Source organism: Mobula birostris, chromosome 1 (genome assembly GCF_030028105.1).
Source record: "Mobula birostris isolate sMobBir1 chromosome 1, sMobBir1.hap1, whole genome shotgun sequence".
In the NCBI taxonomy this organism is placed as follows: Eukaryota; Metazoa; Chordata; class Chondrichthyes; order Myliobatiformes; family Myliobatidae; genus Mobula; species Mobula birostris.
The window spans coordinates 113166271-113193970 of record NC_092370.1 but is presented as its reverse complement, the minus strand read 5'-3'; the positions used below and the strand labels follow the sequence as shown (position 1 = coordinate 113193970).

Genomic DNA, 27700 nt, shown 5'->3' with positions numbered 1-27700 from the left:
TCTGTGGTTGGCAGGAGGCATGAGAGATGGTGACCTGCTAAGTTTGAGAATCGGTGTGTCCAGCGTTCAAGGACTGGAGTTTGGGTCCTCATTCATCATTTCGGAGAGGCCTGAGGTTGATATCAAAGATGTAAGCTCGAACGTTGGTCTGAGTCTGTAAGTTGAAGCTTGATGGCTGGAGCTCTGAGTCTGCAAACCCACTGGGACAGTTGAAGCCCATTGTCTGTGAATCCACATCTACTGGAGATGACCAATCCTGGGGTTGGAGCAATGTCCATGTGTGGGTCAGTGGGAGGAGTGGGGCTTATTTTGGTGCTTGTTATATCCTGTTTTGTGTTGTTCTGCCGAGCAGTGTGGGCAAGCCTTATTGGCATCAGAATACATGGCAATACTTAAAGAGAGATCCCCAGCACTTACTTAAATTTGTTGGTTGATAATGCAAATGATGTATTTCACTTTGTTTTGATGTACATGTGATAAATGCATTTAATCTAAATTTGGCCTGATGCTTGTTGGCCAGTCTGTGGGGGTGGTTGGGGAGGGGTGTGTATTGCCTTTGCAAGGACATTACTTGTTACATGGCCATTTCATAAGGTACACCTGTACATTTGTTTGATTAATACAAGTATCTAATCAGCGAATCATGTCAGCAACTGAATGAATAAAAGCATGCAGACATGGTCAAAAAGTTCTGTTTTTGTTCAGACCAAGCATCAGATTGGGGAAGAAATGTGATCTAAGTGACTTTGACCATAGAATGATTAGTCCCAGATGGGGTGGTTTGAGTACCTCAGAAGCTGCTGATCTGGGGTTTTCATGTGAAACAGTCTTTTAAAGTTTACAGAGAATGATGTGAGAAACAAAAAAGAATCCAGTGAGCAGTGGTTCTGTAGGCAAAAACACCTTGTTAGTAAAAGGGGTCAGAGGAGAATAGTCAAATTGGTTCAAATGGACAGGGAGGTTACAGTAACTCAAATAACCACATGTTGCTACAGTGGTGCACAGAAGAGCATCTCTGAGTACACAGTACATTGAACCTTGAAGTGGATGGGCTATAGCAGCAGAAGACCACAAACATGCACGCTCAGTGGCCACTTTATTAGGTACAGGTGATACCTAATACGAGTGACGATTTGCAGTGGCCAATTAATGTAGCAACCTGCAAATCTTTGCGATGCACTGTAGTCACTGGAAGAAAATTCAAACTCCGCATAGATAACCTATGGTCAAGACTGAACTGGGATTCTCTTTGAGGGACAGAAAGCTAAGATGAAATTTTCTCAAAATGTTCAAAATTGTGTTTGGATTTAATTCAGTAAAGAAAATTCTTTCCACTCACAGTAGGTTAATTACCAAGAACACGGGTTTAAAAAACCAAAAGGCAACACATTCAGCTTTACTCTCAGGCCAGCACAGACACAAGTGGATCTCAAGACAAGGAATTTGAAGAATGCTTATGAGATGTTTTTTTTAGAGCAGCTGGTGGTCAAGCTCACCAGAGAGAAGGGTAATTCTGGATTTGGTGTTGTGTATTGAACCAGATTTGATTAGGGAGTTAACTAAGGAAACTTTAGGAGGCAAAGATGGTAAAAGAACCCTTAATACAATAGAATGCACCCTGCAGTTTGAGAGGGAGAGAGAAGCTAAAATCAAATGTATCAGTGTTACAGTAGAGGAAGTGGAACTACAGAGGCATGGGAGAGGAGCTGGCATCCTGAATGGATGATGAGGCAACCATGGCTGACAAGGGAAGTCAAAGACAGCATTAAAGCAAACAAGAGGGCACACAATAGAGTAAAAATTAGTACAAAGCCAGAGGATTGGGATGCTTTTAAAAACCAACAAAAAGCAACTAAAACACAAGGGGGAAAAAAGGTGACATATGAAGCCAATAGTGTAAAATAGGATATCAAAAGTTTTTTTTCCCAGATATATAAATAGTAAAAGGCAAGAGTGGATATTGCACTGCTGGGAAATAATGCAGGAGACATGAGGGCAAATAAATGGTGGACAACTTCATGAAATATTTTGCCAGTTTTCACTGTGGATGACACAAGCAGTGTACCTGAAATTTGAGTGTCTTGCGGCAGAATTGAGTGTAGTCACTATTGCAAAGGAGAAGGTGCTTGGAAGCTGAAAGATCAAAAGGTAGATAAGTCGTGCAGGATTCCCTAAAGGTTAACTTGCAGGTTGAGTCTGGTAAGGAAGGCAAGTGCAATGTTGGCATTAATTTCATGAAAATCACTCTCTATGATTTTCTAGCTGATGTATCCTTCTGTATCTTCAGGCAACCATCCTTGCTTTCTACAACTGCGCTAATCTTCTTATCATTAAGAAATTTACTAATCAGACCACAGATGTTCTTACATCCAGTGCTGTAGCTGAGTTATTGTGCTTCTAGTTACGTAGTATTATTTGGTAGAATTGGATCAGTTAAGCATGTTGGCAGAAACCATACTTCGTGCCAATTCTCCCAATTTGGGCAGGCTTCCTTATGTTTGAGGAGGACTTTGCAAGAATGATATTTGACAAGTCTGAATATGATAGCTTGATTGCTTTCAGATGATCTGTCTGAAGTTTATTAGGATTCAGTAGGCCATTTCAGTGAGAAGTAAAATTAAATGCCCCACCTGCTATTAAAGATCCAGTGTAACATTTTTCAGATCATTGGCCAAAGCCTCTGGATTACTTGCAACATAACTACTTTGCTACAGTTTCTTATGTTGGTGCTTATGGGATTTATTTTTAAACTTTTCCACTTCTCCATAAGCATTTGTGTTATTCTATGCCAATACCATTTTTAAAAATCACTGGTGTTTTCCATTAATATGTCAGTGCAACTACTGCACTAAGTGAATGAGAAAAGCAAATTTCAAACTGAGCATACAGCCTTGCCCTTACCTTCATGCACTGTTTGATAGAAGAAAAACTCTCAATTCTATCATTGACTCTGATTCCATTAAAAAGGGAATTATTGAGTTTGTTTATAAATATTAGAAAAGTAAGGGAAAAATTAAGTGAAGGTTTTCAATTGCCACTCATGACATCAGTTGAGTCATTGCACTTTAAATGTTTGTTAATTAATTGTTTCTAATTTTCATCTCAAGCTTTCTTTATTTCTATGCTTCAAAATATGGGAGTTGCTGATGCATTTTGTATGGTCAGGTTCTTTTTATCTGCTGATGTTCCATGAACTAATTTAAAAGAATATAGATTAGGGGATAATTAATAGTTTTACATGGATATCTTGAAAAGCTGGGAGTGGGGGTATAATTTTCACAAGGGTCAAAATGTTTGTTTTATTGTTTATTCTGCTGTGTCGCACCAGATGTAAAGTGCTCTCTACAGAGGATTTTTTGAAATATTTGTTTAATTTTCAATTTTTTATCAGGGTCCTGTTGTCCTTGGTGATGCTCAGTTGCCAGAAGATCTGCTGAAGCACCAGTGCCGGTTAGTAACGCCATCCTCAGCTGCAGGCTTGCAGGGCCTAGAGATGCACTCCAACTCAACAGCCGATTCAAAGCTCTCTATTATGAATAACAAATGTGACCTCTCACCGTGCAGCCCATCTCTTCTCTTGAGGAACATTGATAAACAGGTGTGTAGTTATTAGTCTGAAGTGTCATTAGTCTAAACTTTTGCTACAGTTTTAAAAAGAAACGGTGTATAACACTGCGTTTCACATAATTGGTTGTATTGCTAATGTCTGTCCAATTTCTGTGAACTTTATTGGCCAGTGCAAGGTACAGTAGTATAGTAGTTTAATACTTCATAGACTGTAAAACAGTAGAAGAACCTGAATTTAGTTAGATTATTACAACACATGTCCAAATGTATATTTGAAAGAATACTGTTTAAATTGACTTTCATAAGAGCAGACAGCAACAAAATGGAGTTAGAGAAAATATCTTGAGAGGACATGTATGGTTGAAGTTTCTTCCTAAGGCTAGGAGAGAGAAATAGTGTAGTGCATGGTGGAAGAGTAGAGGATTTGTGATGAGATTTGGAATATGAGGATAATGCGAAGGAACTTTTTGCATCACTGTATTTCTGCTGATGTGGTTTTCATGAGACATACTGTTAAGTGCTGTCTAAGCTCAGCAGCCTCTTTTATTTGTACCTAAATGATCTAAGAGGGTAATAGGGAGCCTTGTTGATTCATTGTTTATCTTACAGTAGATAGGTGGAGATGTATCTAGCAAATTGCCAACCCAGAGCAAATTCAGTTATGGTGTGCAAATGCTTGACATTTCCCTTAAAACAACAACAAACACTTTGGAGATTCTTAGGAATGTATGTTACAGAATGATTGGCAGAATTTGACAAATTGTTCTGATAATAAGAATCCATACCCCAACTGACACTTCACCTCCCATTGAGGAAAGACATTGAGAAAAGATTGGGGAAGTATGTGGCTAGCATTTATTTAATTGGTCTTTATTATACTGACATCAAATATTCAAAGATGTTCTTTGTAGGGACAAAAGAAAGTGCAGTTCCTTTTATGTACAAGTGCTGAAATGATGCATTCACTATTATATTACAACGTAATAGACATGAGAAGGAAACTGTTCCAAATTCTAGACCTACTTCTCATGCATCATCTTGGACTGCTGTAATTCTACTTCTTTCAATAGTTAATCTCATAGTAAGCTAAATCCCAGACTCTGTGTGAGTTGAAAATTTTCTTTATTTATGGTTAAATTCTCAGACTTAGTGGTGGAAAAAAATGAAGTGATACTTGAGTACCCTTTCTCATTATTTTGTAACTTTATATTTAAAAATCAGCTGCTTTTGGGAGCTTATTATTTGTTTTCTTATAATTTGTTTTCTTCTTCAGAGTTCTCGCCTTACACAGTCTTTGGGAAACCTTATTTGCCCTTCCAGCCCTTCTTGTAGTTCCCCTTCAAACTCTTCACTATTGCCTAAAGTGTGTACACCACCAAGGCAACTCAACGGGCTGTTGAATAGGTGAGTTATTTTATGTATGCATTCCCTCATATTTAAGGTAAAAGAATAACAAATAAGAACCTTATTTGATTTGTATGGTGCAGCCCTTTTGAATTCTACAGATTTTTTATTAACTTTTGAAGTCTAGTTGGTTTTGCAGTGTAGGAAATGAGTTCTTACACACAGCACTGTGGTAATGATGAGGTAATGTCCCAGTATTGTTTGAGAGCTAAATACTAATTTGGTCATTTGCAATGACCTCACGACACTTCCTGGAATTAGTGCAAAAGCCTCTTACACTCCACTGAAATATTTCACGTGAAAGGGGGCATACCCGAAAGCTTTGACTGGATTGCCACATTCAATGTTTGTGGTTGTGTTTTTAGACCCACAACTCTTTAGGTCAGTTTTTGCCAGCTAGGTCATAAATGTTTCTAAAAATATATGTTGCAAAGTTGTTTCATTTAGCATTTAAGATTTGTCATCAATACAATTACATAAATAACGCAAGGTTGAAAAAAGGATTTGTAGTAATTTCATCATTTGATTCACTAACTTTCTTTTATCTGCTCCATGTATAACAGTTTGCATTCTAGTCCTTTGGATAGCAGCTCACTCGACAGTTCAGATACTGAGGAGATTCTGAGTAAAAAGCAACGGCTTGATGGACTCAATATCCCTCCATCACCACCAGACAACAGCTGTGTTGCTGCCAGAGTTCGACCTGTCCGGAGGTATAGGAAGCGGAGGCTGGTCCGATCTAATATAGCATGTTATCTTGGCAGAAAGGTATGCAAGATTTATTTTACTTACAAAGTTTTTCAAAGGTGGGCACCATAAAGTTCTCTTGAACTAATGCATGAATGCCTGCATTACATGATATTTCAGTGAAGGTGCCTGCTCATGTGGTATTAGCAGAGAGGTATGGAAGCTTTGCACTTGGCTGTAGCACTCCAAGGCCAAAGAATAGTAAAGGCAGCTGAAAATATTATTTTTGTGTGCATTCTGGTAACTTCTACTGTAAGCGGCGTGCAAACTGGATTTATCTTTTTGACCATAGTTGCTTTTCCCCAGTAGTGATCAAGGGTTGCAATGATAGACTCATACTTGAAGGATGGTCACAGGCATTGAAATAAAGAAGTTTGTTCTTCTAAATTGTCCAGAGTAGTTCTCAGGCACATTTCAGCTATCCTCTCCTTTACCCCAATCAAGAGTAAAACTTAAGAATATATGTGGTAAGTTAATTGGTTGCAAAAATGACCGGCCTATTCAGAATAAACTTGGCTGCAGAAAAGCAACAATGGAAAGATCAGTCTAATGTTGGCTTCCATCCAATCCACTCATTGAGTGAGATTATGAATGTTCACATTGTTTTGTTAACTTGCTATTGCAGTGCCTATAAGAAGTATTCACCCCCCACACCCCTGGAAGTTTTCATGTTTTATTGTTTTACAACATTGAATCGCAGTGGATTTAATTTGGCGCTTTTGACACCGATCAACAGAAAAAGACCCTTTCGTGTCAAAGAGAAAACTGATCTCTACAAAATGGTCTAAATTAATTACAAATATAAAACACAAAATAATTGATTGCAAAAGTATTCATGCAGTGCCCCCCCCCTTCAAATCATCACTGGTGTGACCAATTGGTTTTAAGTCACATAATTAGTTAAATGGAGATCACCTGTGTTCAGTCAAGATGTTTCAATTGATTGTAAAAATACACCTATATCTGAAAGGTCCAACTGCTGGTGAGTCAGTATCCTGGTTAAAAACTAAACCATGAAGACAAAAGAACACTCCAAGCAACTCCACAAATAAGTCTTTGAAAAGCACAAGTCAGGAGATAGATACAAGAAAATTTCCAAGTCACTGAATATCCCTTTGAGTACAGTTAAGTCAATCATCAAGAAATGGAAAGAATAAGGTACGGCTGTAAATCTGCCTAGAGCAGGCCGTTATCAAAAACTGAGTGACCGTACATGAAGGGGACTAGTGAGGCAAGCCACCAAGAGACCTATGACAACTCTGGAGGAGTTGCAAGCTTCAGTGGCTGAGACGGGAGAGACTGCACATACAAATGTTGCCCGGGTGCTTCACCAGTTGCAGCTTTATGGGAGAGTGGCAAAGAGACTCTGAAGTCAGCTGAAAGAAGCCATACTGTGATGAAACCAAAATTGAGCTTCATAGCATCAGACTAAATGCTATACTTGGCGTAAGCTAAGCACCACACATCATCAGAAACACGGCATTGTTACTGTGAATCATGGTGGTAGCGGCATCGTTACTGTGAAGCATGGAGGTAGCGGCTGTGGGGATGTTTCACTGTTGTAGACCCTGGAAGGTTTATGAAAGTGGAAGGTAAAATGAATGCGGCAAAATACAGGGTAATCTTGGAGGAAAACCTAATGCAATCTGCAAGAGAACTGCAACTTTGGAGAAGATTTGTTTTCCAGCAAGACCAGGAAAGGACCCCAAGCATAAAGCCAAAGCTACACAGGAATGGCTTAAGAACAACAAAGTTAATGTCCTGTAGTGGCCAAGTCAGGATCCAGACCTCAATCTTGATGTTGAAAGGCATGGACAGAGTGGAAGTGGCAAAGTTGTTTCCCATGATGGGGGAGTCTAGTACGAGAGGGCATGACATAAGGATTGAAGGGCGCCCATTCAGAACAGAAATGTGAAGAAATTTTTTTAGTCAGAGGGTGGTGAATCTATGGAATTTGTTGCCACGGGCAGCAGTGGAGGCCGAGTCATTGTGTGTATTTAAGGCAGAGATTGATAGGTGTCTGAGTAGCCAGGGCATCAAAGGTTATGATGAGAAGGCGGGGAGTGGGACTAAATGGGAGAATGGATCAGCTCATGATAAAATGGCGGAGCAGACTCGATGGGCCGAATGGCCGACTTCTGCTTTGTCTTATGGTCTCAATCTAATTGAGAATTTGTGGCTGGACTTGAAAAGCGCTGTTCGCTCACAATCCCCTTGGAATCTGACAAAACTTGAGCAGTTTTACAAAGGAGAATGGGGAAAGATTGCATTGTCCAGATGTGTGCAAAGCTGATGAAGACCGATCTACCCAGACGAAGCTGTAATTGCCGCCAAAGGTGTATCTACTAAATACTGACTTGAATGTGGATTCATCATGCCAGACCATTCTGTATAGGTGGTGACACAGGCTTCTCTAATAACCTAATATGGTTTTGGGCACCTGTGCACAATTTAACTCTATATTCAGACATGGCATTCTTCCCTGCAAACGCTGCCAAATTTTAAGTGCGGCTCATGCCTGAATGCTATGTATGTACCATTTCCTGCAGGAATCGGCAAATAGATGAGTGCAACACAAAGTTTGAGCTGAGATCTTAAATTTTCAAAATAGCTTCAGGTTCTACACTTGCATCTGAAGAGGAGCTGTCTTGTCAATAACTGTTGGCTATGAAAACAGACACTAGGAAAGAAAGGGAGAGTGCAAGAAGTGCAGCCCGCAAGACGTAATGTTGCAGAAATTTTATTTTATTTGATATTACTAATTAATGTGTTCTTTGTATCATGCAGTTTCAATCTATAACAATATTTCTAATGAATATTTTACAGGCCCAACGCCCCCTCAGTATTAAATGTAGCTGTGACTGGCCTACCACATGTATTTTATGTGGTTCTAAACCCTTGATGCAGACTATGGATCAGACCAGTATGCCTCCGCAGGAACGTGTGGCGATAATAGAACCCTGCTACCACTCCATATTGTCACTTCCACAAGGTGAGTGTGATTCTGTGTCACATGCAACTTTAAAAGCAGCTTTAGATTTCGGCTTGTAACACCCCTATATTGGAAAGTTTTGGACAACCTGTTATCTCTATTTCTCTTATCCTTTAAGTGGATGGATTGTACTTTTGTTTTGTAACCACACTGTTTCCTATAAAACTTCCATTGTGTTCTCCCAAGTTTTCTGGCTTCTTTATATGTTTCTACATTAATGCATTTTAATGCATTGGAGATAGTCTTCCTTTTTTTTTGTTTACTCTACTTCCTGCTCTCACCCTTTCTCCTCTCGGCGAAAGCAAGGAATAGGGCTCCATGTGTCCTCTCCAGATCATTGCTTTTCTCTGTGGCTCCGGCAGAGCCTAACAAAAGCCTGAATACAGCATTTCATCTTCTGTTCAGGTATGTTGGAGACCTTTGAACTCAATGCTAAATTGAACAGTTTCAGACAACCAGCTTTGTACAGTTGATGTCAGAATTGACCAGTTTTGATGTAAGGTCACTCATCCATAACATCTACTCAGTTTTTCTTTCTTCATATGTACTACCTATTACATATTTGTAATATGTTATTTATTATTTACAGAATTCTCTTGTTCCAGATTTCTAGCAACTGCTGTACACTTTATCCCACAGTTCCAGTTTGACTTTTTTTCCCTCGAATTTCCTTAATCTGTCCATTTCTATTTACATGGCTTCAGCCACTCTTGCTGTGATTTCATTTTGTTTTTAAGAGTCAGGAGGAGACCGTTTGACTCATGGTGTCAGTGCTGGTTCCAGAACATTTCTATCCATTCTATTCCACTACACCCTATCCTCGTTATATGCGACGGATACGTTCCTCGAAGTTGACGCATAATGTGAAATCGCATAATATGAATAATTACTTAAATGGAGAAAATAGGGATGCGTTCCAGAGGGCTTCCTAAATATGTTTTATCTGTAACTTATTCACATTTTTATAACAATATGACACAAAATCAGAACTACAAGACAACATTTGTATTATATTCAATCAATTCAAAGTAATATTCAATGTAATAAATCATAGAAAGTTAACATCCTCTGGTGTACAGTATTCACCAACAGTGGCAGGTGTGTTCGCTCCGGGAGATGAGTGGTTGTTGTGGTGTCGGGCAGCTTTACATAGATAAGGTGGATGGTTGTGGTCGTCAGGATAATATCAAGCACAGCAAGGGGTGAAAGAAGACTCACAGAATTCTTAGAACTGCCGGAAGCAGAAAGATTACAGCGATTTGCATAAAGTGGTGACGGTTGTTTGCTCAGCAGCATTTTGTTTTTCAGCATAAATTTGCTTGCAGGAAAGAAGGGTTGGCGGCAGGGAACGACTGAAATGTTGACTCTGTTCTAAACTTGGGTCCATGTCCATCGCCATTTGTGTTCTGACTGCCACCTTTCCCTCACTGTTAGTAAACTCCCAGGATTTTCAAAATCGTCTGTTGCTTGCAGCATCTGAGAAATAGGTCGCCGTAAAAAAAAATACTTGCGTCTTGAACGTGGATTACACCGGCCGAGTGGTTGAATCAGCGATGTTATGTTAGGCGGCAGGAAACGCACTGTATGTTAGGATGAATGCTGTCCAAATGTTTAGGATGGGCTGGCGCATTGTCAAGCAACGAAAGAACTGTAAAGGCAAGATTCTGTTCCCAGCAATAGATGCCGCACTGTTCATAATTTCCAATTTTTTTTCAAGTGTTAAGGTGGTTCTCTGCCGCTTAGCTGATGGCCCAAGACATGACATCGGATGCTTACAAGGCATAATTAAATATTTCAAGCACAAAATCACTGCACCATAGGTAAAACCAACAAAAGTTTAAGATCGCGCATCCACACCTTGCCAAAATCAGTGCGAGAGTGGCGGGAGAGAGATTGTGAGGCGTGCGCACATGACTTGTATTGGCGGGAAGGCAGTGCTCCTCGCATAACTGTGAATTTTGGACGCATATAACGAGACCTTAGTAGAAATAGGTTCCTCGCATAACTGTGAATACGCATAGTCTGCCAAGACGCATATAACGAGGATATGTGTATTTATTTCCCTGTAACCTACTGTCTTTCACATTGATTGGTAGTGCCTGCCCCACACGCCCCAAATCTCCAGCCTATATGGAGGTAATTTGTGGTGACCATTTGAATTACTACCAGCATATTTTGGGATATGGAAGAAACTGGAGTACCTGAGGGATGGCCATCGAATCATAGAGAAAAATGTAAGCTTCATGTGGACTGCACTGCAGGTCAGGATCAAAGCTGGATCGCTAGAGTTCTGCAGCATTACCTGCTGCACTATGATGCCCCTTGTAATTAATATCATCAAACTGTCATCAGTAGTATTTGCTGTATTTTAACTTTTCCAAGCTGAAACTTCTTTAACTTTTCCAGTTCTAATGAATAGTAATTGGCCTGAAATGTAACTATATATCTCACTCCACAAATGCTGCCTGAGCAACTGCATTTACTGTTCTTATGTTTTGGTTGAATTGGCCAGATGAACTGGGTAGCCTTTATATGCCCTTACCTAACTCGGTTTCTGTCAAACATTCTGCAGCAACCTTAGTCTTGGTTCATATTTGACGAGTAATCTGTTAGAGGAATCTCCCATCTAAAGAATGATTGACTAATACCCCACGGGACAAACTGTAGTTGCAAATTTTATTAAGCCATGTCAAATAATGTGAAGTTATAAATAACAAAAGTAGCCTTTTGTTTTCACTGATGCTTCCTGTTTTTTTGCGTTCATTACTCATTTGTTAGTAATGAGGACATCACTGACAGCGTGGTATTTGTTGCTCATCCCTGGTTACAGCGTGGTATTTTTTGCTCACCCCTGGTTGTCTTAAAGATACTAACAAGTGGCCACATAATATAGGTTTGGTGTTTTGTGCAGAAGTTTCCCTGCAATGAACAATATTTGTAAACTACTTGGGTCTATTTTGGCAACTTTCCGTCAGCCAACATACAAATAATTACATTTTTGGAGTTTATTTTCACCACCATGACCTTGTTGAATGCGGTCTTGGGTTGCAAACCAGTACCTTGGCCATGTGGCTAATGACTCTTATTGTATGTTAAGTGTAAAAGTTTATTTCTCAGTGATCTACATAAAGAGTAAGTATGTCAATGAACTTGATTATTGCTTTGTTTTTAGACACACCTCTTCATATGCACTTTGAAGGTTTACTCAAGCAGGAAGAACATCAAAAATGTCCACAGAAATTCAAGCCTTTGAGGTTGTTGTCACATGTGAAGCAGAGACCCCAAGATTCTGCAAAGAAAGTCTGTCAAAAGCTTGCCTCATCCCTTCTCTCATCAGCCAGTGAGTTTCATGCCTGTAGTTTTAATTAACACATGTAGGTCAGGGGCAAAGTGAAGCCACCATCAAGGTTAGAAAGTAAGAGCATGCACTCTTGTGTTATGGTCTTTTCAGTTTTCAAAATACTTGTTTTGTGACTACTTCTGTTGGCACACAAAGTCCTACAAAATGCAAGTAAATATGAGCTGATAATCAGTTTTTGATATGTTGATTTGGAGCATGTTATAAATTTAAATATTAAAACATCTTTTTCTTCTCTTTGAAAAAGTATTGGTAGTTTGTATCTAACTGAAGAAATGTAGGGCCACAATTTAATGTCTCTTGGAAGACTCATTTCTGACAGTGCAGCACTCTTCCAGTATTCGAGCACTATTTTGGATTATGCATTTGTAGCCTGTAATGGATTTGACCCCACAACTGCTTAAGGCAGGAGTGTAAACAATAGTGGATAGCTAACATGAGTCGAAAAGTCGTATCACTTCTTTGGCAGCTAAATAAGTTTCTTTACGGAGAAAGAGAATTAATGGAATGTTGATGGTGGCAAATAATTATACAATCAGTTTTGATATTCTATTCATCTTAGTGCTTAGGGAGAACCTAAGTCCATTCACCAGTCTTTGAGTAGTGATTTAAATATGACTTGCTGGGCTGTGTTAGAAAATAAGTAATCTGAACATGGATTTCTAAGCAACACACCCAAGATGTTGGTGGAACACAGCAGGCCAGACAGCATCCATAGGAAGAAGCACAGTCGATGTTTTGGGCTGGGACCCTTCGTCTGGACTAACTGAAAGAAGAGCTAGTAAGAGATTTGAGAGGGGGAGGGAGAGATCCAGAATGATGACAGGAGGGGGAGGGATAGAGCTAAGAGCTGGAAAGTTGATTGGCAAAAGGATACAAGGCTGGAGAAGGGAGAGGATCATGGGATGGGAGGCCTAGGGAGAAAGAAAGGGGGAGGGGAGAGCCAGAGGAAGATGGAGAGCAGGCAAGGAGTTATTGTGAGTGGGACAGAGAGAGAAAAAAGGGGGGGGGGAATAAATAAATAAAGGTTGGGGTAAGAACAGGAGGAGGGGCATTAGCGGAAGTTTGAGAAGTCAGTGTTCATGCCATCAGGTTGGAGGCTACCCAGACTGAATATAAGGTGTTGTTCCTCCAACCTGAGTGTGGCTTCATCTTGACAGTAGAGGAGGCCGTGGATTGACACATTAATATGGTAATTGGATGTGGAATTAAAATATGTGGCCACTGGGAGATCCTGCTTTCTCTGGCGTTTCATCTTGACAGTAGAGGAGGAGGACTTCTCTAACTTCCGTTAATGCCCCCCCCCCCTCCTGTTCTTACCCCATCCCTTATTTATTTATTATTTCCCCCTTTTTTTCCTTCTCTTTTTTTCTCTCTCTGTCCCTCTCACAATCACTCTTTGCCTGCTCTCCATCTTCCTCTGGCTCTCCCCTCCCCCCTTCTTTCTCCCTAGGCCTCCCGTCCCATGATCCTCTCCCTTCTCTAGCTTTGTATCCCCTTTGCTAATCAACTTTCCAGCTCTTAGCTCTATCCTTCCCCCTCCTGTCTTCTCCCATCATTTCAGATCTCCCCCTCCCCCTCCCACTTTCAAATCTCTTACTATCTTCTTTCAGTTAGTCCTGACGAAGGGTCTCGGCCCAAAACATCGACTGTGCTTCTTCCTATGGATGCTGCCTGGCCTGCTGTGTTCCACCAGCATTTTGTGTGTGTTGTTTGAATTTCCAGCATCTGCAGATTTCCTCATGTTTATGGATTTCTAAGAATATTTTCTGTCGTAGACATCAAGGTTAAGAGTTAGAATTTGTAATTGAGCATTTCACATTAACCAATGTTGAGCAATACTCAATATGATTTGAGATTTGTTTGCCTTTTGAGGCTTGCCTTAATCCAACAAAGTAACCCCTCCACGTACATAGGTTTATATTTGTATTTTTATATATATCTTTACCCCTTATGATTTTATAAATCTCCATGAAATTACCACACAGCTTCCTTTTTTACCCATAGAAAGCAGTCTTGGCAATACCCTTGCATACCTTTTCTGCACCCTCTCCCAAACTGCTCACGGTAATCCAAGTGAAGTCTCACCATTGTCTTGTACTAACATTTTGTAGTTAACCTCATCCAATGAAGGCAAGCTTGCCATATGCTGTCTTCACCACCCTGTTTACCTATGTTACCACTTTTGGGGAACCATGTACTTATACCCTCTGGTATCTCCGTTCAACATCTCCCAGAGCCCTGACATTCACAGTCCTGCCCTAGTTTAACTTCCCAAGATATTCTGCACAAGTCTGAGTTAAATTTCATCTGCCATTACTTTGCACATTTTCCCAGTTAGTCTATACCTGTTGTAACCTTAGCCGCCTTCAATTTTGGTGTCATATATGGAGCTGTTAATCAATCCTCTACACTCTCATCCAAATCATTGGGATATGTGGCAAACACAGGAGACCCAGCATCATCTCTGTGGCACAGCACTGGTCACAGGCCTCTGATCTTAAAAAAAACACAACCCTCTACTTAAGACCACAGACATAAGAGCGGATTTAGGCCCTTTGGCCCGGCAATTCAGCTCTGATCATGGTTGATTCATTTTCCCTCTCAACCCCATTCTCCTGCATTCTCCCTGTAACCTTATTCACCCTTACTAATCAAGAACCTATCAACCTTTGCTTTAAATATACTGGATGACTTGGCCTTAAGCTGCCTGTGGCATTGAATTCCACAGGTTTAACACCCTCTGGATAAAGAACTTCCACTTCTACCTTGTATTCTAAGGCTTTTGATTTGCTGCTTGGTCTGAATTTAAATAGTAAAATTGTTAATTGGAGCTGAATAATTAAGGAAAAGAACATTTGCCAGGCCTGAATTTTATTTATCCACTTCCTTTATCCCAACCATTTGCAGGAGTGCTGGGGCTTTTCTTGCCTTCCATCTCTAAAATTACCCTATCTTTTAACGACCTATCTTTCATCCTTTAGCTTAGTCTTGATCTGTATCTGATAATGCTTCAGTGAAATACTCAAGACATACTATGCTTGACTTTCTATGTAAGTAGATGTGAGACCTTCAGTTCAGAAAATTTGAATCCTAGTTTGTGCTGAGTATACTGATTTTGCTGTAAAACACTGTTCTTTCAATTAATTTTCTGTACATCTCTCCATGTAATCACTGCACCGGTCTTATCAGAACATTCAGTTGCTTGTGTCCTGCTGTCTGGAATTGTCTCTTAATATATTCATCTAATTTTTACTTAATCCTTAACAACACTTCTTCAGCCAAGCTTTCAGTCACCCTCCCTAATTTTCCATTACGAGTTGTTTTTCTTGTATTTTTGAAGTACTGAGAAACATATTTTATATTAAAGGTGCTATGTAAGCACAAGTTATTAATTGAAGAAAGGGAAAGAAAATGACTTTTTTTTAAAAATCAACACTGCAAATTCTATGGATACATTTTCTGGAAACCGAGGAAAATCTTGTGATAAGTTTAGTCTTCATGTGACTGGAAAAGTTATGGATTTTTACAAAAGGGTGAGCTGGATGGATCGCTTGTTATATAAGAGACTTATTTTTTCACCTTCAGAATACGTACAAAGTGGAAATTCACCAGAAAAGATCTTCAAAAGGCGACCAGATCACTGGCAGCCATCTTCAAAATCAGATGTTGATCCTTTCACGGAAAAACTCAGCACACAGATAAAGAAGCAGAGAGCACCTGTACATTTAGGTAACAATAATTCAGAAATGCCCAATCTTGTGTTGTTCTTGCTAGGGTTTTGATGGCTGTCACTGATTAGGCAATAGTTTACTATTGCAAACTTTTTCTCAAATCATCTTTTACATTTGATAATAGCAGTTTACTGTTTTTTCGAAGAAGAGTACTAAAACCATATGTGTAATTGAACTAAACTCTGTTACCGTACCAAATGCTATGTCAAATGACTAGAAGGTAGTTTTCCAACTAGGCCTGAGATTTTCTGCTTGCTCTACTTGTATCCCTTAGTCTTGCACACTGAGCAATTTTGATTTTTAATACAAAACATTCTCAATTACATAAAGTATATCTGAGAGCATTATGCATTACAATGTACTGCTGCTGCAAAACAACTTTCTCAATATATGCTAGTTATATGAACCTTGATTCTGAGAATTTTTTTTAAAGACTTGCATGTTCTTTATTAACCTTATTCCCCTTTTGAACTCCCTTATTTCCTAACTAAGAACAGTACTAAAGGTGGTAATAGTGGGGGTTGGGGGGCATGGAATGATGGAAGTGTTTCACTAGAGTCTAATCATTTTGTTACGGATGTGAGATTGTACATTAGTACACCTCCTAATGTGAAATTAGGTTCTATAAGATATAAAATTTCAACCTGCCAGTTGCAAGTTTGCTGTTTGCAGCCCTATCTGCCTGAAGGCATCTCCAAGGATTTATCCTGTGTTTAACACCTTGATGCAATCACGAAGAAGGCATGTCAATGACTCTTCATTAAGAGTTTGAGGTGATTAGGAATGTCTCCAAAGATGCTTGCAAATTCCTATAGATGTACAGTGATGAGCATTCTGACTGGTTGCATCATAGCTTGGATGAAGACTGCGATGAACAGGATCATAAAAGGATGCGGACTCAGCCAGCTCCATCACGGGTAAAACCTCTATGATTGAGGCCATCTTCAAGAAGGCAGCATCCATCAGCAGGGACTCTCACCATCTAGGGCATGTCCTGTTCTTTGTTCTACAATCAGGGAGGAGTACAGGAGCCTGAAGATCCACGCCCACTGATTCCTTTGAAACATCAGATTTCTGGACAGTTCATGAACCCATGCGCACTACCTCACTTGTTTTTTTTTTGCATTACTTGTATATTTTGTAATATATATAGTAATTTTATGTCTTCACACTGTACTGCTTCAAGATAACAAATTTCACATCATGAAAGAACAATGATGATAAATCTGATTCATTATGGAATATGAACATCAGTTAGATCTGAGGGGAAGCTGTAATCACCTCCTTGTCCATTTAAACCTGTTGCAGACACTTTTAATAAGGCACAGGGAGGGGAAACAGTGAAGAGAAAGATTATGAGAAGGGAAAGTTGGAACAGTTTAATTAAGGGAAGTGTGCTACTTGTCTTTCTGGATATTAGCTTCCACATGTTAACGTATATTCCTTTCCGATTCTAACACTCTGACAATAACCCTCTCATTGACTTAGCTTTTCAGTTTCTTTCTCATACTCATTTCATTTCCCTCTTTCATTCCTTCATCCTTGCATTCCATGTTCCCCTCTCTCATTCGGAGGATTGAGCTGAAGAAAGAGGAGTTAGGAGTTAAAAGAGCAAGGGAAAATTCAGGAGGAAATAAAAAGCTCTCTTATTTACCAGTTCTCAAATCCAAGTGAGTGAAATAACCTTGACATTGTGAGGTCAAATCCTACGGAGGCAAGAATTCAGTAAGAAAATCAATTATTTTTCAGTGGCATTTTGACTTTTCTTTCTACTGTGGTCATTAGATTATCTAGAAAGGGAAGTAAATTCCACTGAAGAATCGATTTTATATCTTTCTACGATCCTTACTTGTGAGTTTGTGCATTCATGCATGTGTACAAAGTTAATTACAGTATTGGAAAGAAAGGAAATGGCAATGGCAAATTTTTATGGCAGCTCCTTTTGATGTAAGTTAACATACTGAGAGTTTTATAATCCCTTTCCCCTCATCTCCCAAGGTAATGAATGGAATAAATAAGATATTGAGCGTTGTTAACCTCTTACTACTTTACTTCCATATAGCCTTCAGTAAGCGACACAAACCGGCTTCGGGTTCATATCCTCCATTGCTGAACCCCCAGACTCCAAAACCAAGTTCAGTGGTACACCAGTTGCCTTCGTATACAGATACACCATCACTTTCAGCTGTACACAACCAGCCTGCAGCGTCCAGTACTTCTACGCCAGTAAGTTATATCAAAGGTTGATTTGCAATGTATTTGCAGGGGATCACAGTTAAAATGGAAAGATTAGATAAAATGGGATTCTTCTTCTTGCATTTGAGTTTAGGGTGATTTAATGGAATTGATACAGGTTTAGTAAGAGTAATTGAGGAGCATCAATTTGACAGCAAGGTCATTGGCTGGATTTCAGATAATTGATAAAGGACCAGGGAGAAAATAAAGAAGAAATGTTTTTTAAGTGGATAGTTCATTCAAAAGGCCAGCACAGATACACAAGTTTAAAAGGTTTCTGTCAATGTTTTTCTTTTATCGTCTCAAATCCATCCCATATTACCAAGTTTTGATGGGCCCTTATTTCCTTGAAGTAATGAGGGGTTGGAAGCTTCATGAAGCAGGAATAGAATTACATTACTACACTGTTTTCTCAGTTCTAAAATGCCATTTTCTGCACAATAAATAACTTTTATTTTGATTGGTTTGTATTGTATTGCAATATTCTAGTTCTTATGGTCCCAGGAAATGGTCTTGATTAGTTTCCAATTGGAATAGTTGATGTTGGAACTGAGGCACAGTCACAATTGGACTGCTTTACAGTAAAATCATGAAGTAGAAGTGTTTGCTGTTGATTCAACCTGAGTGTGAATAGTTAATCCTGAAGAACTTTTTTTTAAGCAAATACGGAATTGGAAGTTGTGTGCTTTTTATTTCAGGGTGTCACATGCCTTCATATATAGATAAATATGATAGCTAGTACATAAATAATATAGTTTCCTCAAGGATTAAATGTTTGGAGTCCATCTTAGCATGGTTGAGCTTCATTTGATCATCTGTTCACTTATGTTTTGAATGAATTCAACAACTGAGCCTTCATAGCCCTCTGGGGTAGAGAATTCCAAGGATTCACCATCCATTGAAATTTATCTATTGCCGTCTTAAATGGCTGGCCCCTTATTCTGAGAATGTGACCCTTGATTCTGTAATACCACATGTTTGGGATTGGGATAGGCTCTAAATCTTCCTTTGTTGCTATTGAGTCTAAATGCTGGAACAATCTTCATAAAACATTATAGGAATGTTTGTGTATACCCCTTTCCCCTCCACAATGATTTATGAAGATTGTCCCTAAGGCAGTCCTACATTGAATTCAATGCCGACTGGCAATTTCTGTGACACTGCTGGTATCAAACTATCATTAGTCTCTGCCATTCCTTTGGGTTCATCAGATGCATGGAGAGGGGGTGCTTGCTACATGGTCAACAGCTTGTTCTCCATATCATACTCCGCAGGCTTGCCTAAGTAGCTAGGACACAATATTCATGGACAATTCTGACCAATGGAGGCCTCAGATACATACATGCGCACACACAATAACTTTTAATGGAAGCCATAAATATTCAAAAGAACCCTGATTTTTTTTTAACAATTGTCCTGAATGCATTGATATTGGCTGCTTACAATCAATGTGCTGTGCTTGTTGTTTGAACCTCCAGAGCTCCATCTGGTGGACAAATTTGACAAAAAAGCATGTTTATTTATAACCAGTATTGAAATGATTTACTTGCTCGGAAGCTTAAAGTTGATGTCTTTACTTTGTATCCTTGCTTTTCTTATAGTATGCACGACGGAGAAGAGGTGAAAGTTCATTTGACATAAACAACATTGTTATTCCCATGTCAATGGCTGCAGCAGCTCGAGTGGAAAAACTTCAGTATAAAGAGATCCTAACACCAAGGTAACCCAGTCTACTGCCATTGTGATATTGATAAAATGGAAAAATAAATGTATGGTGAAACACATTTCCCATTTCCCATTCTTCCCAGAGCCAAGAAAGAGTTCTTCTCGTCACTTTCCACCCTTCCAGTTACGTATTCATAATCCTTTACAATTTTCAGTAACTCCAGTGCAATGCTTCTACCTGGTATTTATGCCTGTCAGTATTCAGAAGGGACCATTTCCTCCAAGTTCACTCTTTCATCTTCAGCAACTTTCTGTGCAATCCCAGTAGTGCGTGTCCTGAAATTGTACTCTTCCACAATCCAAGGTTTCAAAACACTTTCCACGAAAAGCAGTGATTACCTGTCCTTTGACGGTGAATTTGTTGATCATGATGTAATTGCGACTAAATTAATCTAAATGAATGTTGGGTGTCAGCAAATCCATTAGTCTTTCATTGTCTCTTCATGTTCTGTTGGAATTCCACTCTAACCCTATCCCTTGCATCTTTGGTAATTTTTAAGTACTTCAAAAATTATTTTTTCTGTTATTGATTTCTGTTTCATTCTCTCATGTGATTTTGCTGCCTCTCATCTTGCATTATATCCTCTGTCATTTATTGCTACTGCCTTTTGCGCTTTCATAAATTTCCCTTTTGTAGACCTTCCATTTATTTCTCCACTCTTCCTTTGTATCTTAAGATTCTCAAATCTCAAGATTGTATAATTAATATATTCTTTGATAGTAAATGTATTTTGAAGACTTATTTCTAATTTTTTCTTGTTTCGATGAAAGGTTATCAACCTGAAATGTTAGCAGTGCTTTTGTCCCTACAGTTGCCACCAGACTGACTGTCTTTACAGTATTTTCTATTTCAAATCATAGAAGACAATTATATGAGGAATGTTGGATGAGGATCCTCTTAAAAAAACTTCCCCAATTTTTATAAACACTCACTTGGACAGACAGTGAATTCTCTCAATAGATTCTAACTTTAACATCCCTTTGTAATGACAGTGCTTCAAACGAAGCTGAGGTGTCTTCATAGAATTAACGCTGAAGCCTGGATTTGACATGTCTGATGGCATCATTTACTGGTGCCAAGTGGTTTTTTATTTGAAGATGAGCTTCTGTGCCATGTACAACTGTCAGAACATTAATCTCCAAGTTCTTTCTGAATTAAGCAGTTTGTGATAGGATATTATGCTGATTTGGTAATTTTCTGAAGCTTCTCCTTTCAAGTACCTCTCAGTGAAGTCCAACTGTTTCAATAGGAATTAGATAACTTTTTTGTAGAATGAGAAATAATGAAAGGAAGCAATGGCAGGGGAATAGAAATGAGTAATTTGAGGATCATGATTATTTTCTGGTTCTGCAACATTACATGTGTTTGACTCAATGCAATTTCTTCTGCTTTCTTTAATAAGTCTCTGCCCTTTGCTTATTTCAGGAAAGGTAAGAAATTGCACGGAGGGCACAGTACTTTGTACTAAATCATTGGATTTGTAAGGTATTGCTTTAAATGACTACATTGTGATCATTTCCTGTTTTGGGCAGTTGGCGAATTGCAGATATCAAACAGTCCAAGCAGCAAAGTTGCATGTTGGAGGATGACCAGGTATTTGAAATTTTCATAAATCCTTGTATTTCTGATTTTATTTTATTTTGCTGTAAACTTTTTTATTTAAACTCTTCTGTTATATACAGTATGAGGAGATGTCTGATGAGGCCTTTCTTAGTCGTCATTCCAAATGCGAAGAAATGGAACGTTCTAGGTGGTGCCTGTGGTCATCATCAAGCTCTGTGAGGCGAGGAAGCAGGTAACCTTGATGTCAGAAGTTACGTTAATTTTATTTATTAATCATATTAAATTTGGGTTGCATGATAAATGCCCAATAAGAAGTGGGGAAAATTTTTTTAAAATTGCTCCTCGGTAAAGCTGCCTATCATTTTTCTACTCTCTCAACTATCTAACTGCTTCTTTGTCAAAATTCCCATGGTTTCTGCCTCTGTGCACAATCCACGTCACTACATTCACCAGTAGACAAATCTAAACTACCTGTATACCATCAAACTATATGGTTTGCAACCTTCCTTTTTTAAAAAAAAAAGGTACAGAATCTATATTTTTGGCTTGTATAGAATATTTGGTTTATTTTTATATGGTTATATATGGTTAATGTTTTGAATTTCAATGATTCTAAATGATCATAATGATTCACCAGGCCACCACCTTTATTCAAGTTCCTTTGTAATTAGTTTATCAAGTTTCTCTTTTAATTTAGTGATTCAGAATCCTGATTTTTTTTTTAACATAGCCAATTTCCAAATCACATAGTATCTTATAACTGTTGATTACGTTTTGGCAATTTCCTTCCATTATTGTTAAACCTTGTAACTGTTGAGCTTCAATGTCATTTAATCAATCTAACAGAAGAACACACAAATAAAATAGAGGTAAGAGTAGGTCATTAAGCCTCCCAAGCCACTCAGTATGATTGTGGATGATCCAGCATTTTGCCATTGTTTGTGTACCAGGATCATTGTGATGGTATCTCCCTGTTCATCCCACGTCTACATATGGGTTCTTTTCTGTGGTTTGACTGGAATTTGGGCACAACTGAGGCACTGAATGAATACTGTACATTAGTCTTCAAGTGGAAGAGGCAAAATAATATGTATTTGTAATTCTGACAGGGTGAACATTGACCAGTGGTGGGGAGTAATATAAAGTTCAAAGTAAAATTTATTATTGAAGTACTTTGTTCCTTTCCACACCTTGTGGCACATCGGGTGGCAACCTTGCTGATTTGTTAGCATTTTGCCTGTCTTTTTACGAGGCTGAGTTGCTAGCTTGACGCTCACCCCAGCATGGATGGTAAGTGTGCAAGGAGCTGGTCCAATTCAAACCCAGGACCACTCATCTCAAAGTGCGGTACAGATGCCATTACAACACTGGCTAGCATATTGAAGTACATGTACAGTGGCATGCAAAAGTTTGGGCACCCCTGGTCAAAATTTCTGTTACTGTGAATAGTTAAGTGAGTAGAAGATGAACTGATCTCCAAAAGTCATAAAGTTAAAAATGAGACATTCTTTTCAACATTTTAAGCAAGATTAGTGTATTATTTTTGTTTTGTACAATTTTGGGGGGGCGGGGGGAGAAAGGAAAGGAGCACCATGCAAAAGTTTGGGCACCCCAAGAGATTTGAGCTCTCAGATAACTTTTACGGTACCAAGGTCTCAGACCTTAATTAGCTTGTTAGGGCTATGGCTTGTTCACAATCATCATTAGGAAAGGCCAGGTGATGCAAATTTCAAAGCTTTATAAATGCCCTGACTCCTCAAACCTTGTCCCAACAATCAGCAGCCATGGGCTCCTCTAAGCAGCTGCCTAGCACTCTGAGAATTAAAATAAATGATGCCCACAAAGTAGGAGAAGGCTATAAGAAGATAACAAAGCGTTTTCAGGTAGCCGTTTCCTCAGTTCGTAATGTAATTAAGAAATGGCAGTTAACAGGAACAGTGAAGGTCAAGTTGAGGTCTGGAAGACCAAGAAAACTTTCCCAGAGAACTGCTCATAGGATTGCTAGAAAGGCAAATCAAAACCCCCGTTTGATGGAAAAGACCTTCAGGAAGATTTAGCAGACCCTGGAGTGGTGGTGCACTGTTCTACTGTGCAGCAACACCTGCACAAATCTGACCTTCATGGAAGAGTCATCAGAAGAAAAGCTTTCCTGCATCTTCACTACAAAGTACAGCGTCAGAAGTTTGCAAAGGAACATTTAAGCAAGCCTGTTGCATTTTGGTAACAAGTCCTGTGAACTGATGAAGTTAAAATAGAACATTTTGGCCGCAATGAGCAAAGGTATGTTTGGAGAAAAAAGGGTGCAGAATTTCGTGAAAAGAACACCTCAACAGCTGTTAAGCACAGGGGTGGATCGATCATGCTTTGGGCTTGTGTTGCAGCCAGTGGCATGGGGAACATTTCACTGGTAGAGGGAAAAATGAATTCAATTAAATACCAGCAAATTCTGGAAGCAAACATCACACCGTCTGTAAAAAAAAAAAAGCGCTGAAGGTGAAAAGAGGGTGGCTTCTACAACAGGATAATGAACCTAAAGACACCTCAAAGTCCACAATGGACTACTTCAAGAGGCGCAAGCTGAAGGTTTTGCCATGGCCCTCACAGTCCCCCGTCCTAAACATCATTGAAAATCTGGGGATAGACCTCGAGAGCAGTGCATGCAAGATGGCCCAAGAATCTCACAGAACTAGAAGCCTTTTGCAAGGAAGAATGGGTGAAAACAAGAATTGAAAACCTCTTAGCTGGCTACAGAAAGTGTTTACAAGCTGTGATACTTGCCAAAGGGGGTTTTACTGAGTACTGACCATGCAGAGTGCCCAAACTTCTGCTTCAGGCCCTTTTCCTTTTTTGTTATTTTGAAACTGTAAAAGATGGAAATAAAAAAGTAATCTTGCTTAAGACATTAAAGAAATGTGTCATCTTTAACTTTATGCCTTTTGGAAATCAGTTCATCCTTTACTTGCTTAGTTATTCACAGTAACAGAAATTTTGACCAGGGGTGCCCAAACTTTTGCATGCCACTGTATGTCACCAAATACTACTCTGAGATTCATAAAGGCTAGCAAGTGAAAGTGGATAAGTTGTCTGATAGGATGCATACTAAGTTTCTGGGGGAAGTAAGGGAAAGAAATAGGCTATAATTATCTGAATATCCTTAAGTTTCATATCTGCTAAGAGCAAATTGTAATTGCTATACCCTTGATCAAAAAACAAGTCATTAAAGACCAACTTAACCCTAGTGATGGGGAAATTTCTAGGTCTTTTCTTTAAATATACATTAGGAAAGCATTTAGCCCATTCAGATGAATGCCAGGTTCCGACAGTGTAATTCCATCAGTATTTCCTCTTCAACAGGAATTCTGCAGATACTGGAAATTCAAGCAACACACATCAAAGTTGCTGGTGAACGCAGCAGGCCAGGCAGCATCTGTAGGAAGAGGTGCAGTCGACGTTTCAGGCCGAGACCCTTCGTCAGGACTAACGAAGGGTCTCGGCCTGAAACGTCGACTGCACCTCTTCCTACAGATGCTGCCTGGCCTGCTGCGTTCACCAGCAACTTTGATGTGTGTTGCTAGTATTTCCTCTTCCTTATTTCCCTTATGGCCCAAAACTTATTTGCTCTCAATTCCCCTGAATGGTTTGTAACCAGCTGGTAATTTACTTGCCAATTTGCCTGGAGTTGGAAGCAGCAGTGTCAACTTCATCATCATCTCTTGACCAGGGAGAAAAAAAGCAGTCACTTAGGTAAGTTTGGATTGATTGGAGAAAAACAACATGGATTTTTATTTTCAAGGGCAACTCAAATATGCCTGGCTGCAGTTTATTTTTTAATGAAATAACAGAGGGGATTAATGAGGGAAATGCATTGAGTCTTTGCTTGGGGTGCATTACTGTCTATCGAAGAATCAAAAGGAGAAAGAAAAGCATGTTGAGGCAAATATCAGAGGCGTGCAATAAAAACAGCATTATTGTCATGAGGGAATTTTAGCTTTCCATATGGAGATTGTTGTAATGTTAAAGGCTTAAGGGGGTGGAATTGTTAAGGTGTATCCAGAAAAGCCTATGACACGGTACAGGTAGGTAGTTCTGCTATAATGCATGTTTTGTACAAATTGGATGTAGTGCAATTAATGAATTAGAACAATATTTGAATTATGCTAGCCTATTTGGTTATAACGCCATTTTGATTGGAAATCAGAAAACTAAAGAGCCACTTTGGAAATTGACTAGTGGGGGTTGGGGGGGTGTGGAAAGCTGATTTGAAAAATATTCTGGGGGTGGGGGAGGTCCTTTACATGTAACCTCAGACTTGTCTCTTAAGAGCAAAGACGTTAGTTTCATAAGTGAAAATTGACAAACAATCACTTCTGTTAATACTAGTGTAAGGATACTTTTTTGAACAATTAACATACAGGCTTTAGTATTCTTAATTTGCAATAACAGAATAAATTATAACTATTAAAAGTATATATTTTTTAAATACTGCAGGACCCAGACCCCCATTTTCCAATTGACATAATTTTATAATGTGATCTGTAATGTAAAGTTTCTTATGAGTGCAATTGTTATTTTATAGCAGAATTACATGCATTTAGATTGACCAATGGCCGGCTGGTGGCATAGTGGCATCAGCGCCGGACTTCGGAGCGAAGGCTCCCGAGTTCGAATCGAGCCGGCTCCCTTGCACGCTTTTCATCCATGCTGGGTTGAGCGTCGAACTAGCAACTCGGCCTCGTAAAAATAAGAAAGCCTGCTTAAAAAAAAAAACGGCGTCCCGATGACTCCACTCGGAGTTAAGGGCTTTCTTCTTCTAGATTGACCAATGAAAGGAAAAAGCATTACTAATCGTTTGGGAAATGTAGTTGGTCAAGCGATAGGAATGTCAATTGGGGGATCATTTTGGAGGTAGTGATCATAATCATAATCAGAATCAGGTTTATTATCACCAGCATGTGATGTGAAATTTGTTAACCTAGCAGCAGCAGTTCAATGTAATACATAATCTAGCAGAGAGAGAGAGAAAAATAATGAATAAAATAAAACAATAAATAAACAAGTAAATCAGTTACGTGTATTGAATAGATTTTTAAAAATGTGCAAAAGCAGAAATACTGTATATTTTTTTAAAAAGTGAGTTAGTGTCCGAAGCTTCAATGCCCATTTGGAAATCGGATGGCAGAGGGGAAGAAGCTATTCCTGAATCACTGAGTGTGTTCCTTCAGGCTTCTGTATCTCCTACCTGATGGTAACAGTGAGAAAAGGGCATTCCCTGGACGTCCTTAATAATAGACGCTGCCTTTCTGAGACACCGCTCCCTAAAGATGTCCTGGGTACTTTGTAGGCTTGTGCCCAAGATGTAGCTGACTAGATTTACAACCTTCTGCAGCTTCTTTCAGTCCTTTTGCAGTAGCCCCTCCATACCAGACAGTGATGCAGCCTATCAGAATGCTCTCCATGGTACATCTGTAGAAGTTTTTGAGTGTATTTGATGACATGCCAAATCTCTTCAAACTCCTAATAAAGTATAGCCACTCTTTATATTTTAAAGTGAATATAGAAAAGGATGGGATGGGTCAGTAATAAAGGCATCCCTGAATTTAAGAACAATTTCAGTAGCATAATGAGGGCCTGACCTGGCTCGGGTATGTTTGAACTATCTATTTGCAAGTAAGTCCACATCTGCACTGCAGACTTGCACTTTGTGGACAGCATGCAAACAAGAAATAGCAAGAATTCAAGACTAACCTGTTCCTGAACATGTAAAAGCTAAGAACAACAAGTATAGTGAATCTTGCGCACTGAATGATGTTGAAAGTTGGTTTAAAAGAAACAAATGATTGGTATTGGAAGGTAGTGGCAGGTGAGTGGGTAGCATCAAGAATATAAAAAGTGTAGGGAGGTGCTTAAAAAAGACATTGATAGGGCTAAAAGGGGTCTTAGGAAATCTTTAGCTGACAGGATTAAGATAAATCTGAAGGAATTCTAATTGTACATTAAAAGCAAAGGAATAACGATGGGGAAAAAGTAAGGCTCAATAGAGACGGTGAACAATCTGTGCATTGAGCCAGAAAATGTAGGTTAAGTCCTCAATGGATTCATCTAATTAGTATTGTTGTCATTGGAGAATTCAACGAAGGGATGAGGTGCAGATCTTGATAAGTAGAAGTGGTGCACTATGCCTTGGCAAGCTTACATGTGGATAAATCCCCCTAGACCAGATGGGATGCATCTCAGGCTTCTGTGGGAGGCAGGGGAAGGGACTGCTTGGGCTCTGGTTGAGACTTTCAATCAATTCTCCTTGCAGTAAACAATTACATTCTGTTAACTTTAATTACTTACTTACATCCTGGCCTCTAACAAATTGTGCCCTAAGA

The 27700-nt window shown here is 39.2% G+C and overlaps 1 protein-coding gene across 2 annotated transcripts in view; it reads left to right on the top strand.

Annotated features, from left to right (window-relative positions):
* The window catches only part of LOC140199042 (KAT8 regulatory NSL complex subunit 1-like), a 170708-nt gene that overhangs the window by 139179 nt on the left and 3829 nt on the right, over window positions 1-27700 (top strand). The window contains exons 3-12 of one of the 2 annotated variants that reach the window (XM_072260475.1): window positions 3392-3598; window positions 4841-4971; window positions 5535-5739; window positions 8545-8710; window positions 11883-12050; window positions 15657-15800; window positions 17865-18028; window positions 19639-19757; window positions 21296-21356; window positions 21446-21558. In XM_072260475.1, the coding sequence (XP_072116576.1) occupies window positions 3392-3598; window positions 4841-4971; window positions 5535-5739; window positions 8545-8710; window positions 11883-12050; window positions 15657-15800; window positions 17865-18028; window positions 19639-19757; window positions 21296-21356; window positions 21446-21558 (1478 nt within the window). The remainder of the gene's footprint in view (window positions 1-3391; window positions 3599-4840; window positions 4972-5534; window positions 5740-8544; window positions 8711-11882; window positions 12051-15656; window positions 15801-17864; window positions 18029-19638; window positions 19758-21295; window positions 21357-21445; window positions 21559-27700) is intronic. The other variant, XM_072260478.1, reaches the window with a different exon arrangement.